Source organism: Trematomus bernacchii, unplaced genomic scaffold, assembly GCF_902827165.1.
Source record: "Trematomus bernacchii unplaced genomic scaffold, fTreBer1.1, whole genome shotgun sequence".
Lineage (NCBI taxonomy): Eukaryota > Metazoa > Chordata > Actinopteri > Perciformes > Nototheniidae > Trematomus > Trematomus bernacchii.
The window spans coordinates 1,963,436-1,977,313 of NW_022988050.1; the positions used below are offsets into that span (position 1 = coordinate 1,963,436).

The 13,878-nt window shown below is 43.7% G+C and overlaps 1 protein-coding gene across 2 annotated transcripts in view; it reads right to left on the reverse strand.

Moving 5' to 3' along the window:
* trrap (transformation/transcription domain-associated protein) overlaps positions 1–13,878 on the reverse strand; it is a 109,273-nt gene that overhangs the window by 86,596 nt on the left and 8,799 nt on the right. For both annotated transcript variants that reach the window (XM_034119319.1, XM_034119320.1), the window contains exons 13-27: positions 12,743–12,821; positions 11,340–11,574; positions 10,362–10,701; positions 10,075–10,172; positions 9,702–9,896; positions 9,404–9,595; positions 9,151–9,316; positions 8,769–9,025; positions 7,225–7,425; positions 5,523–5,674; positions 2,577–2,776; positions 1,796–2,013; positions 945–1,142; positions 520–780; positions 183–344 (exon numbers count right to left, since the gene is read on the reverse strand). In XM_034119319.1, the coding sequence (XP_033975210.1) occupies positions 183–344; positions 520–780; positions 945–1,142; positions 1,796–2,013; positions 2,577–2,776; positions 5,523–5,674; positions 7,225–7,425; positions 8,769–9,025; positions 9,151–9,316; positions 9,404–9,595; positions 9,702–9,896; positions 10,075–10,172; positions 10,362–10,701; positions 11,340–11,574; positions 12,743–12,821 (2,954 nt within the window). The remainder of the gene's footprint in view (positions 1–182; positions 345–519; positions 781–944; positions 1,143–1,795; positions 2,014–2,576; positions 2,777–5,522; positions 5,675–7,224; positions 7,426–8,768; positions 9,026–9,150; positions 9,317–9,403; positions 9,596–9,701; positions 9,897–10,074; positions 10,173–10,361; positions 10,702–11,339; positions 11,575–12,742; positions 12,822–13,878) is intronic.

Sequence of the window (13,878 nt, forward strand, 5' to 3'; positions counted from 1 at the left end):
TATATAGCACATTTAAAACAACAGAGTTGACCAAAGTGCTGTACATCAATAAATATATAAAAAGTAGCATAAATACATTTAGACAAAACCGATAGGACAAATAAACAAATGTAAAAGCACGAGACAATAAAACCATACTTTGATATGAACTCTCATACATGATGTAAAAACATGTTTCATACCTCTGTGTAGAAGACCTTGTGCTCCATGACATTGAGGTCCATGGTGAAGAGGCGGGGCTGCAGGGTGGTGCAGAAGGTGTTGCCCTCCATCAGGCCGATCTGAGCGTTGGCAGGCTGGTGGCGGAGCAGGTGCTTCTTCGGGGGAACCATGTCTTGCAACACCTGAAGAATAAAGGACATCCCAAGAAAACAATTAGAGAGATTTCAGAATGTATCAGTGATCCAACACATTCCCTAACTGTAGCCCATTTTGTGTTGAAGATCATTTCACAGCTGTTTTTATATCTAGCACAGCATTTACATGTAGTTTTAGAGAAACTGTAGTCCTTGGTTTCACCTCTTTGTGTGGTTCCATGATGACAGTCACACTCTTGCCGGTAACCTGAGCCAGCACCTGCAGGGAGTGCATGGCCTGCTTCCTGACGGTGGAGTTTGGGGAGGTGACCTCTCGCACCAGGTCATGAGTCACCATATGGAAGGACTTGTCCTGGGCGGCCAGCAGCTCCTCAGTCTTCTCCTCATCCTTCAGTGGAGTCGCACAGCGCACCAGCAGCTGCTCCAGGGTCGTCTTAGCCATGGCTACTGCTCCGTTTGACACCTTGGGGTGAAAATCAATAGATTGGTAAGTTAAATGCCATAAAGTGAGAGTATGGTGGTGCTACAAAATAGGAACGCTGTTAAATTCCACCTGTGTTAAACATTGTGCGAGTACAAAGGTAAAACATTTGCTGAATATTAGACATTTCAGTCATTTCCTCTCACCTCTCCCGTGAGGTCCATCATGACGAAGAGCAGAGCCTTGAGGAAGGTGAGCTGGTTCTGCAGGACCCAGATCAGAGGCAGTCTCTCCATCAGGAACTTGATGGACACCACGCCGCCCAGCTTGGCGTACCAGGCCTGCTCATAGCAGCAGGCGCACAGACGCTCCACAATGTAGGAGAACAAGGGCAGCTGGCACGCCTGAAGAAGAGGAGAGGACAGGGTGATAAACTGATTCTCATCTTAGGAATATCAAATATGAATACATAGATCGAAATGTCCAAGAATAGTTAGAAAATGTCAAAAATCGAAATCTTAATTCTGTCAATAGAGTATCAGAAGTTCACCTCAAACTTCAATATGTGAACAAAAGTAATCAATTTGTTACAAAAAATATTTTTAGAGGGTTGATCTAGTAAAAGATTGAAATAATAATAATAATTTCAGGTGTTATATTAATGGCTATTTGGTTTACCATAGTTGCAAAACAGTTGATTCAAAGAGTTAAAGGCTTGTTGTCATGTGCACAATGGCTACACAGTAGTTGTTGGCAAGGAAAATCTAAAGTCTCCTCCAGCTATACAACATCACACATAAAACACAGCAAGAATATGGAGCAAGAGGCACAGTGGTGCAAGTAAAATGCAGAAATAAGTAAAATATATACATGGAAAATGGTTCAAGATTAGATAAAAACTGCATTTAAAATGAAATACTGTAAAAAAAAATGCTGTGTAATGATATATATAATAATAGCTTAGTTGATAGCATGTTTAAGCATAAGTGCTAATGTCTTTACTACATTGACAGACTACTGAACCCCCCCCCCTCTCCCCCTCCTCCCGGTGACGTACCCTCTCCTTGGAGCCGAGGATGATGCTGGCCACGTCGAAGATGACGGCCAGGGCCACCTCTCCGATCTTACACAGCTCCTTCTCCTCGTAGGCCATGCAGATGGCGATGGCGTCGATCAGAACCAGCGGGTCCATGCCCTTGGAGCCGTTCTCCTCGCTGTGGAACATGGCGGTGCTCGGCTGGCTGCCCAGCTGGTAGCTCGGCAGCAGGAACGGACCTGGGGTCACGGGGGGAGGACAAGTGGAAATTAATGATGAGTATACTGAAATATATGGATGTAAATTGCTCTGCACAATATTTGGTAAAGGCAATAAATGTGAAAATATCTAAAAGTATGGTGATTAAGTCCCGGTTTTACAAATGGTATTCTGTAAACTTAATTTTAAATTCTTGTTTAGTACAGATCGTCCTAAAAAAAAAAAAGTATTTAATAAAATATTATTTTCTGCTAATACAAATTGAAAAAGATTTGTATCTTTCACGGTCAACTTGTATTTATTTTACAATTTTAGCTCGGTTTTATTTTCTATTTTGAGATTTATTTTCTATTTCGAGATGTTTATACTTTATGATTGTTTATTTTCTACTAATTTTATTTTCCAAATGATGTGTTTCAACATGCCCAATGTCCCAATGTGGGATCAATAAAGTATATCTTATCTTAACCAGAGGACACATTTAGTAAGTGACTGATATTCCCGTGCAGCTGGGACTGAACACCTAATGCTAAAACAGAGAGCTAATATTAGCTGCAGAGCAGAAAGAGCAGCGGCCCCTCACCACACTGCTGGGCCACGGCCACCATGGTGTAATGGCGGATCAGGCTGGCGACGAACGGCAGCGCGCTGGGCCTCAGGTCCTTTATCACGGCTGACATGAACGCCCCCGTCAGAGCCTGCTCAAAAGTCCTGCGGGCCGGCGTGTCCTGAGCTTTGTAGCGGTGAGAGATGATGACATTGGGGATCCACTTATCAGCGAAGCTAAACAGGGGACAAAAGACACAATGAATAAGAGGATTACATATTAAGAAGGGAACTATACTATGTGGAAATTTGACTTTCTTTAAAAGGGGACCTATCATGCAAAATGCACTTTTGTACGTCTTTTATACATGAATATGTGTCCCCGGTGTTCCAGGGAACTCACCAAGTACATATACTCTAGTACGGTGATTAAGTAAAAAATGTAGATACTTGTACTTTGCTTGAGTATTCTACTTTCTACTTCTTTAATTCACTGCATATTGTAGGTGAAATGTTATACCCTTTAGTCCACTTCATTTATTTTACATATTTACTTCTTCCACCTCTGGTCTGCAGCCCCTAAACCTCTAACTCCAGTGTTTCCCATACATTGATTTATGTGTGGCGGGCAGCCACAATTAAATATTGTCCGCCACAAATGGGTCTCATAAAAAAAGATATATACATATATTTATATTTTTTATTTTCATTTTTCATTTAATCGTTTATTTGAAGAGGGACAGTGCACATTGATGAACATTTAAAACAAATAATGCTTTAAAAACGTAAACATGCCGGATTTTAGCTTTGAGCTAGTTTCCATCCGTAGTCCCTCACATACAACATTTAAGAACATGACATTTATATACATAGCAAAATAAATACATGATATGCAGAATAGTGAGGTGGGCTGATGATCGGAAGGTTGCGAGTTCAAATCCCGCCTGGAACACCACTACTAGTGTGCCCTTGAGTAAGGCACTTAGCCCTCAGTTACTCCAGGGAGAATGTCCCTGTAATTGGTCATTGTAAGTCGCTTTGGAATAAGGCGTCTGCTAAATGCCTAAATTGTAAATTATATTTTTGGGAGAATAAACCCCACAGATCCTCCGGTGTGTCTCACTCATTAACAAAGCAACCCAGAGCAACAAGAACGTTGTCTACAGTAGCCATGAACTCGCATGTATTTTCTTATTTTCAGGGGGGGTGGATGCGTGGTCCACCCGAATAGGTTAAGGGGCCTTTGGCTTTTCTTGCCGGGGGGGGTGCGGTGCCCCCACAAATAGAATCAAATTCTGTGGGAAACACTGAACTCTATCTTTGTCCTTAATATATTTCCTTTCCTTAGCTCCTTTCCTCTTCCTCCCTCTTTGTCCCCCCGTTGGTATTTGTGTTATTTACTGCAGCTGAAGGCAACAGGGCCTTGGTGTGATTGAGCAGCTGTTTTCTCCATGCTTGAGCTTGTGTTTTATAATGCCACACGCCAGGGGCAGACCTGATGGATCGCTTCATTTCATTATTGCCATTTAAAAGACCTGCTCTTTGAAGGAGGAGGGAGAAGAAGTGGAAGTGAGGGAAGGGTGAGGTGAGAGGAGAGGGAAGAGGCTGGTGGGTCAGAGAAAGTAGAGCCGCCCTCTACTTTGACAGGATGTCAGACAGATGGCATTTCATGATTTGTGTTATTTTTCCTTTTAAAACTGAAATTCTAAATACTGAGTGACCACAAACTGAAGCAGAGATTGGTAAAGAAGATTAAGGGAGGCAGAGAGAGAGAGAAAAGGGAGACAACATCTTTCAAAAGATAGAAATAGGACGCTGCAAATGGAAAGATGGTAGCAGAGGAAGGGGCAGGCCTCCTGATCATAACTGACACACTTCATTATCCCCGCAGAAATGTGCACACGGACCCATTCATGTTCATGTGTGTGTGTCAGTGCGTAATGACAGGAGAGTGTAAGGGCCATGGTGAAGCATCAACAGACAGCGGAAAGTCAATTAACCCCCTGCCCGGGGATCAATGATGGTAATGTGACAAACCAGCCAACAACCAACCCCCCCCTTTCTCCTGTTGGTCTCTTCATGTATGTGTCTGTGCCTGCCAGAGGGGGGGGGGGGGGGGGGGGGGGGGGGGGGGGGGGGGGGTGTAATTAGCAACTCTGAGAAGGAATTGATGAGGAAGTGTGCGGTGGGGAAAGAGGTGAAGACGTGACGTGAGAGGCTGAAAGAGGGGCACGTCAGCAGGTGGAGGGGTGGGGGTGGGGGTGTGACGATATACTGGTGTGGGGGAGTGAGCAGTTGGCGGGGATATATCTCAAGGTCAAGATGAATCAAGTAAAGGTTAAAGAGGGGATCAGATACATACGATCTTCTTCTGCGAATTGTGAAGTGCAATTTCCACTGAATGTATGTTGATAAATGCACTGCAAAGGACGTGCCTTCAAATATATTTGACACATCTCAAATCTAGCTTGAATAATTCATTAAAACTACACAATAACAAACTGGCACACGTTTATAATCAAAATAAATGGATTTTGCATCCAAGCAGTGCTTCTGTTTGCACGGTACTGTTTAAATTAACGTTATATAGCTAGTAGCTGAGTCTGTAGGGACTTGGCTTTGTAACCGGTGCCAAGACACCGGTTCAAGTCCCAATCAGACCTAACTAATATGGACTGTGGACTGGTTGTTGTAGAGGTGCCCTTGAGCAAGGCATGTGTGCACCTACACCTGTATTGCAAATGCATGTGTCTATTTGAACTGTTCGTGTATTCAGCACCAGAAAAGCTTCCGTCTATTGCGTTATCGCCTTAAAGTTACCAATGACATCATTGCTTTACATGTGGTGACAAATACTATATGGCTCAGGAGGCTGCCCATAAAAATGTGGATATTCCCCACATACCGTATGGTTATTGCAAATACCACAATAACCAAACAATCCAGACACATGCCACAGTCAGAGGACAGATGTTTTACTTACTTGGGATGAGAGAGGAGCTGGTAGAGGGCGTGCTTGTTGTCGTCCAGACTGGTCATGGCCACCAGGAAACACTTGATGACCTCCCAGGCCTGGCGTCTGTAGTACGGCTCCGTGTTGGCGCTCTTCAGACAGTCCAGAGCCGTCTCTATCGCCTTGAAAGAAACATACAAGACAAACCATTTTATTATTCTGAAGCGACGAGTTCCCATGTAGCAAAATGTCAAAAAATCCATATGATTCATAGGGGAATTAAATTGCGATTCACGGCTATATATCTGATTCATTTGAAGGAAGTAACACAGGGCGCCATCTGGCCAAGCAAAGGTCATTATGATTTCCACATTATGGCTTGACAAGCCCACACAGGCACTTAAAAAGGGAGAAAATGAGCTAATTAATGCCACTCAGAGCGGAGGGGAGAAGATGATGAGTATCGGAGAGGAGAGGAGAGGGAGGGTGAGGGGAGAGATAAGGGCAGAGCAGAATTAAGTTGTAGACCTGTCAGTGTTTTAGGATATTTCTGTCAGGACTAAGGCTATGAATAGTACTCTATTACTCGTACTTAGATGTGAATTTAAAGTGGACCTATCATGGTATATTTAAATGATATATTGTAGGGCCATACCTATATAAGGTATATTTATACGTTTCTGTTTTCAAAATACCAAACAGATCATGCATTTTAGCCATGCCTCATTTCGCTCAATTTGCACTTTTTTTTTTAGCTCTGCTCTGCAAGGGCAGATTCAGTGAGAACACCACCACCTACTGGCCTGGCATATGTACTACAGCGTCTCCAGCGCTTTCGAACGGCAATGGCCGTGGCTGTCTCCTCCTGATTGGTGGAGTTGGCCCAATATCCGTAGCGCCACCGTCCTGACGTCAGGACAGTGTTCAAATCTGGATCAGTTTTTATCAGATCCGTTGCAGCCCCTTTTTTTAGAGATTTGGGTATGGAGGAAAATAGAGAGGGTTGTGTTTTCTGACACTTGGTGAGTTCCCTGGAACACCGGGGACACATATTCATGTATAAAAGACGTACAAAAGTGCATTTTGCATGATAGGTCCCCTTTAAAAGTAAAGTATGCTGCTTGAAATCCAGTGTTTTACTTGTGCTACCCTAAAGAGATTCAAGTTTTCCAAATCAGTTATTTGATCTCTCCGTTCACCTTACAGCACATTAAACCATCTCTCCCTCAATGTGCCAACTATCCATATGGCTGAATCATAAGCCTAGAGATTCAAGCCTTCAGCATGAGCAGTGAGTGTGAGTGTGAGTGTGAGTGTGAGTGTGAGTGTGAGTGTGAGTGTGAGTGTGTGTGTGTGTGTGAGTGTGATGCCTTTGCCCAGGATGATGATGGCGAACACACAGATGGATAGCCAGAAAGAAGGAGCAGCCATTAGTGAGAGTAAATAATGCTGTCATGGTGGCCCACACTAGATTGATGATTACTGACTGGGGATGAGGAGGAGAAACAGGAGATGAATTTAATTACCTAGAGGACACACACATCTACTCACTCTCACACACGAGCGCAAACTCCTGACAAGGATGTATTGCTCTCAATGGAGCACAATAATGAAGAGTATCTAGCTATTTTACATTTAATTCCTTTTTGTCGAGCTGAAATAGAATGGTTAAAAGGGGGAAGACAGACTCTTTGGATTGATTAGTTAGTTATAACTGAGAGGGTGGTCTTACCTTCTCCATGGGGAGCTGTATGGACGCCTTGCAGTCGGTGAATTCTGCCTTGATGCTCGGCCCCTGGACCTCGGTCACCACGTAATGCAGCCTCTGAGACTCCTTCAGCATCTTCCGGTTGCTGCCACCGAACTTTCCCAACACCCGGTAGGCCACGTGAGAGATGCTCTCAGCCGGGTTACGAAGGGTACGCCACAACGCCTGCAGCACAGGAGGAGAAGGAGAGGAGTTAAAAGCCTCAGTGTTGATAGGAAACAGAATAAGGGGGTAAACTATTTAAAACAGGGAATCAATGTCTACAGTCATGAAAGACTACATCTACGGGGAGGCATGTGGCGCAGTGGACTAGGGCGTTGGTGATCGGATCAGGGGAGCACAGGTTCAAACCCCACTGCAGTCAGCATGTCGGTCTGTCCCTGGGAAAGACACTTCACCTCAAATTGCTCCTGTGGGGATTGTCCACAGTATTGAGTATGTAAGATCGCTTTGCGTCTAACAAGTAACATGTGATGTAATGTGATAATCTACACCACAATAAAGTCAACACAAAGCAGGGAGAGCTTATAAGTCGCACAGGACTTGTCATTGCAGTAATGAATCACACATCACAGTTCAGCAGTATTGTTGTTAAGTGGTGTGTGTGATTGATCCTGGTTGTGTGTATGTCTGGAAATATTGTAATATCCACTGTTTACCACTAGAGGGCAGGTATGCCAAGGGCCTTTAAGTGACTGCTCTAATGAGTCGATATAAATCAATGAGGACCCTTAGAGACAAGTGAGAAAAAAGAGCTGGTGATTTATATTTTAATACTGATCTAAAAGTTGTTTTGTCTTCTATGTTGACTTAACTCTTGAAAAAAAAATTTTTTGCAAGGATAACCTTCAGAAGTTTCTCTGAAGAAGTGTGACAAGTGTGTTAAGTTACCTTTCTGTCATCCGTGAGAACAGGTGAAATAATACAATATATGTTCCTTTTCCATGGAGAAATGATAACTAACCTGGAGGAACACAGGGACTACATAAATGCTTTTAGCCATATTTATAAGAGAAAGTAGTGGTGCACGTCAGCATATGCAAGAGTCTTGAAAAGTGTATCCTCGCCGAAAACAATGTTTCCACCTACTTTTAAAGGGGGCTGTAGCACCCCCATCTGCGAGGCTCCACTAGCACCCGCACCCCCAAAAGCGGCGCACACAGTCCACTAGCACCCCCCCCCCCAGCGGATCACAGTTTTGCCACTGAGAGAGTGTGTGTATGTGTGAGGAGCTCCACGGATTGGTGGAGTGATGTGACCATACAATGGAAAAATAGAAATCTCCAACGAGGCATTCTGGGGCAGCATAGACAGGTATTTTCTGTGTTTTACTCGCCACAGGATGTACTTTGATCAACACCGTAGAGGAAACATTGAGATAAGACTTAGAAAGAAGATTGCCATAATGTCTTCAAAAAGCTCACAGGGCTACTATAAAATCAGTGTCAGGCCAGGCAGCTTAGAAATATTTGCATTGGACATTAGGATCATAGGAACACCCCCCCCACCTGCATGAGCTCGGCTCTGACGGGCTGGATGTGGTCGTACAGGAAGTCGGGCTGCAGGTTGTCCACACACAGCTCCAGGGTGCGGAGGCCCTGGCTGACCAGAGTCTGAGAGCCGTTGAGAGCCGACACCAGCGGGTCCATCAGCATCGGTAAGTACGGCAGCAAGGAGCTCAGACGCACCGGCACCGTCAGACACAACTCCACAAACAGATCCTTCATGTGCTGCTTGTGAAGCCCACTCTGCAGCATGTTCAGACCTAATGGCATGGAAAGGATTAAGGATTAATTAGGCGAGGAGAAGGTATTAATGGAGGGGCGTACGTACGTCTTCAACACTCATCAAATACAACTCGTGTTTCATTCAGAGCATGCGAGGCGTTACCTTGCAGCAGGTTAGGTAGAAGCGGTAGGAACTCCTGGTAGAGAAGATCATGGCTGCCTCCACCAATGGAGCGGAAGAGAGCTCGGAGAAGCAGGAAGTAGTTGTAGGGTTCCTTAGCTGATTGGGCGAGCTCCATGGAGCTGTTCACGATCTTGTGGAGGTGTGGCTGAAGAAACAGGGACAGTTTAATATTAGTGAAGAGTCACAAAAAATGACACAGCCTTGGAAAATAAGACCCAATAAATCCTCCTACCTTTAGCATTTGCTCATTCTCAGCAGCAAACAGTGACACTGAGCCAAATACCAGTTTGAAAAGCTTGAGGTAAAGATTTGAGAGCTCGACGTTAGAGCCCATCTCTGGTAGTCTCTCGAGAAGATACTCCACGAGGATGGTGGCAAACAGAGCCGACGTTGACAGGTTGGCCAGGAACGAATTTGCCACAATCTGGGAAACAACAGAAAACAAGAAATATAATATGAGCACAATGGATAATTTCTTGTTTAATAAAAAAAGCACCCCATTTCTTGTTTGTGTGCAAGACATCACGTACCTGCAGTGCATAGTTCTTGGAGATCCTCTCCACCATGTAGGGCACAGTGGTCTGAAAGATCTCCTTGAATGTGAGAGGGTTCATCATGGTGAAGACTCCGGCAAAATGCTCCAGGACTTCTTTCTCCTCCTTCATGCGAACAGTCTGACAGTTTGCCACCCTGATGTACGTCTGCTGGTTGTTGGCAACCTGAACCTGGAGAGGGAAAAACATGACCGCTGTTAGACTGGGATGTTGCTGGAATGAAATCACTGTAATTACCAGAGCCCTGTCTTCCTGAACTTACATGTGAAGAATTTCGATACGAGACAACTATTTTGTCATTGCACAAATAAAAGTTAGAGATGGTAAAGTCACAATTCATTGGCTGTACCTGGTAGATGTCCAGGGCCTGCATGGCGTATTTCACCAGCTTAATGTAGATCTGGGTCTCCTTCGGCTGAAGCTGCTTGTTAGGAATGAATTGAGCCTCTGGAAAAAGAAGATTTTAAAAAGACAGACGTTAGAGAGTGCATGTAGGTCAGCGTTTCCGCCAGGGGGGGCGTCTTGCCGTCAGCCCTGGTCTGGCGGAAACACTGATGTGGGTACATTTCAAACAATTTAAGATAGATATGCATTTGTATGCCATGCCCAATGCCTAATGTATCCGTGTCCTCTCACCTCCTGGAGCTTTGCAGGACGTGATGCCCCAGGTGATCGTCTTCACTCCGCACACCAGAGTCTTCACTAAGCTGCGGCAGTCGGACACCTGGAACGTCTGCTTGTCTTCCTTCTCACCAGCTCTGTCTAAGGACGTTGATGGAGGTTGAGGCGCCGCAGCCACGGGTGTGGGAGGAGCGGGAGGAGGTAAAATGGCCGGAGTGGTGGATGGAGTGGGTGTGGCCGGTACACCAGGTAACACTCCTGGTTCGACCACACCCATCTCTGACTGGGGCTTGCACTTTTTGAAGATGGAGACCAGCTGGTAGCGTGCGATGGTGTGGAACTTCAGCACAAAGACCTGAGGAGACAGGAAGTGAAAAAGTGACTCAACATGTCTTTATTAAAGGTCCCCTATTATACTGTTTTTCATCAATATATCACAGGTCTCAGATATATACAGAGCCTGTCTCTGATTGGCTGAAACACCAAACAGATCATTGCAGCATCCCATAATCCCCTCTGTTTCAGCCCTGTTTCAAAAGTGCTGATTCTCTGTCTGTTACTTTAGATGAAAATAAGGAGCCCCTCCCCACGCCCCTCTGAGAGAGATTTGGTTACAAAGAACACAATGGTGCTCTAGGAGGAGATTCAGGTGATAAGGTGGTTGGGGGGGGGGGGGGTACCTTGGTTGCTGATTGGCTAATGGTTACACAAGCCAAAAAATCGTTATGACATCATAAAGTGGCCAAAATCTGATCGGCTCATTTTCAGACAGGTTTTTATATAAATGGATCAGGACAAAAAGTGAGAGAATCTTTTTGCCTGAAACTTTCAGAATCTCTTTACACAGAGGGGACACATGTTGATGTAGAAGAGACATGAAGAAGAGGGGACACATGTTGATGTAGAAAAGACATGGAAAAGGTGGATTTTGCATGATAGGTCCCCTTTAAAGTATATGTAATATGCATCATTGATATGCTCTGTGTTGCGTACCTCCAGCATCCTCATCAGGATGTCCCGCCCATTGCCGTTCTCCTGCTCTGACTTAGAGCGGATGCAGTCCACCAGGTTGAGCAGCAGCTTGCAGGACATGGTCTGGATGTTGCTGGGAAGGGACTCGTCATCAATGTTCTTGGCAAAGAGCTGCACGGCTAGGGATAAATCTGTCAGGGGCAAGTTCTGACGGACGTGATGCACCAGGTCTGCCAGGGTGCTGTAGGCCAGGGGTCTGAAAAGAAAGGGAATCATGTAACTATGACACGTGGAGCACAATTCAAAGGTATTATGTCCCTTTGCTCCAGTGTGTTATATTGGTTTGTGTGCCTATAAATGGTCTGCAAAGGCTCAAATCCTTAAGTTCCTATGTAACAGCCAAACGCACTTCTATTGGCTGATGCTCCAATACATTGTACGTGGCTATGGGGCGGGACATCTCCAATCGGTTGACCAATCACAACAGAGCAGGCCAGCTAACCAATCAGAGCAGATTCGGCTCTGGTTTCAGACAGAGGGTGAAAAGAGGTGCTCACTCTCACTACTACTCTCACTTTTTTTTTTTTTTAAACCATTTTTCTTTTTGTATTACTTTTAATATAGTATATTTTAATATTGGTTAATATTGTCTGCTTATCTGTATTATTGTGTTGCACTGTTGGAGAAGCCTGTGACATAAGATTTTCAACGACATAATTACTCTGTAGCTATGTTAGTTTGACAATACAGAACCTTGAACCTTGCAGCAAAGGCAGTTTGAGAAAAATAGACCTTTTTGAACATTAAAGCATGATAACATGTCCCAGTAGAGACACTAAATGCAAATATGAACCTAAAAATGAGCAGAATATATATTCTTTTTAATTATATTTTATGACTTAATAGTAGTAGAAACCGAACAGCCGGCTCTAGTGACCTGACATTTTCTAAAAAACTAGTTTTAGGAAAGGATAAGCCAGGAAAAGGTTTGACAGATATGGAAAGCAGCTCTGGGATGCAACTAACTGCGAGGGAGATGTGGAGGAGAAAGGGGAGAAAGGGAGCTAATCACTGACACTAATAGTCCTGCCAACTGCCTTGTTTCCAATTCAGCACTAATGTGAAATGACAGCTATTTTGTTGATGAGGTGAGCCAGTTTGGCATCTGAAGAGGGTCAACAAGGCTTTGAAATCGACCTGAGGAGGGATGTCAGCACGCCCTCCGGAGATGCAGGTGTACGTGACAAATTGACATTGAGATCTGCTGCAGGCGCCGAGTTAGCTTCCCTGAAAACCTCAGCCGTACAGAGAAACGCCTGATTAATATGCTAGGACACTTACCATGCACCTGGCTGAGAAATCAACCACAAGAGAGAGAAAGAGAGAGATACAGACACTATTGAAAATGATGGTATAAAACTCACCTCAGAGTCTCTCGTGCGGTGTAGCCAGAGCCGATCAGGATGGATTCATCGAAGAGTTTGTCCATGCAAGGAATAAACTCTGAAAAACAATAACATATATTTTTGTTATTAAAATTTGAGGTGAAACCCAAAATGGGGTAGACATGTTTCTTCACAAAAGAGGTGCATATTTTGATCAATTTCTCATCTTTATTATCATTGAAAAATATGTCTTCATATGTCTTCATGAATATGACTTCATGAAGTCTGCTTCAGTAAGTCTGTAGTAGGTCAAGATATCGCTGCAGCGTCACAGTACTTCTTTCAAAATGGTATTTTAACAACTAAATATACAAAATATTGGGGTTCTTGCGATTTGAATATTGCGATTTCGATGTATTTTGATTAATTCTGCGTCCCTACTACACTTGTTGCAGTATATGGTGTTAAAAAATACATTTTTACAAGACAAAAGAATAATAAACGTGCATGAAGATATCGAAAAATGTGTTTTTATTCAATATAATAGTAACTGTATCACTGCCCCTTCCTGAGTGACAGAACAGTGGCTGCAGCACCTATCTATGGTAAGATAGTTTCCTCAGTTTTCTGCAACTCCAAAATGTCAAATCTCTTGCAGAAATTGATCCAAATGACTGAAAATGGTTTGAGCCCAGAAGTAACTCACGATATAAAGGCAGAAAATTGTCCCAAATGTGTTATCGCTGTCTCAAGTTTCCCCTGATGGGTGGTTGAGCTTTTATTCCATTTCATTCAGTCTCACCGCTCAGTCACAGAATCAAAAATGGGGGGTTTTTTGCAGCCGGGTTCACAGCTTATCAAAAATGTATTTCAGTGTGAAATGTGCAAAATAGAGTTTGACATTCTCTGCAATAATGTAGGCTGCTAATGTCTTGACCGGGAGGAATATATTAAACTATATTATCTTTAAAGTTTCTTTAACTTTTACTGAGGAGAAAATAAGTGTTGGAAAGAATTAATTGGGAATGGGAAGAATATTTAAAACTCCTATTAAAACTAGAATTATAGCTACACAGGTAAGGTTTGCTAAATAGTCCCAGTTTACATACAAGTAATTTGAGCCGAGCTTTTTTTTCTTCGTTTAAGCGAATGGGACAAACACATTTCAAAGAACA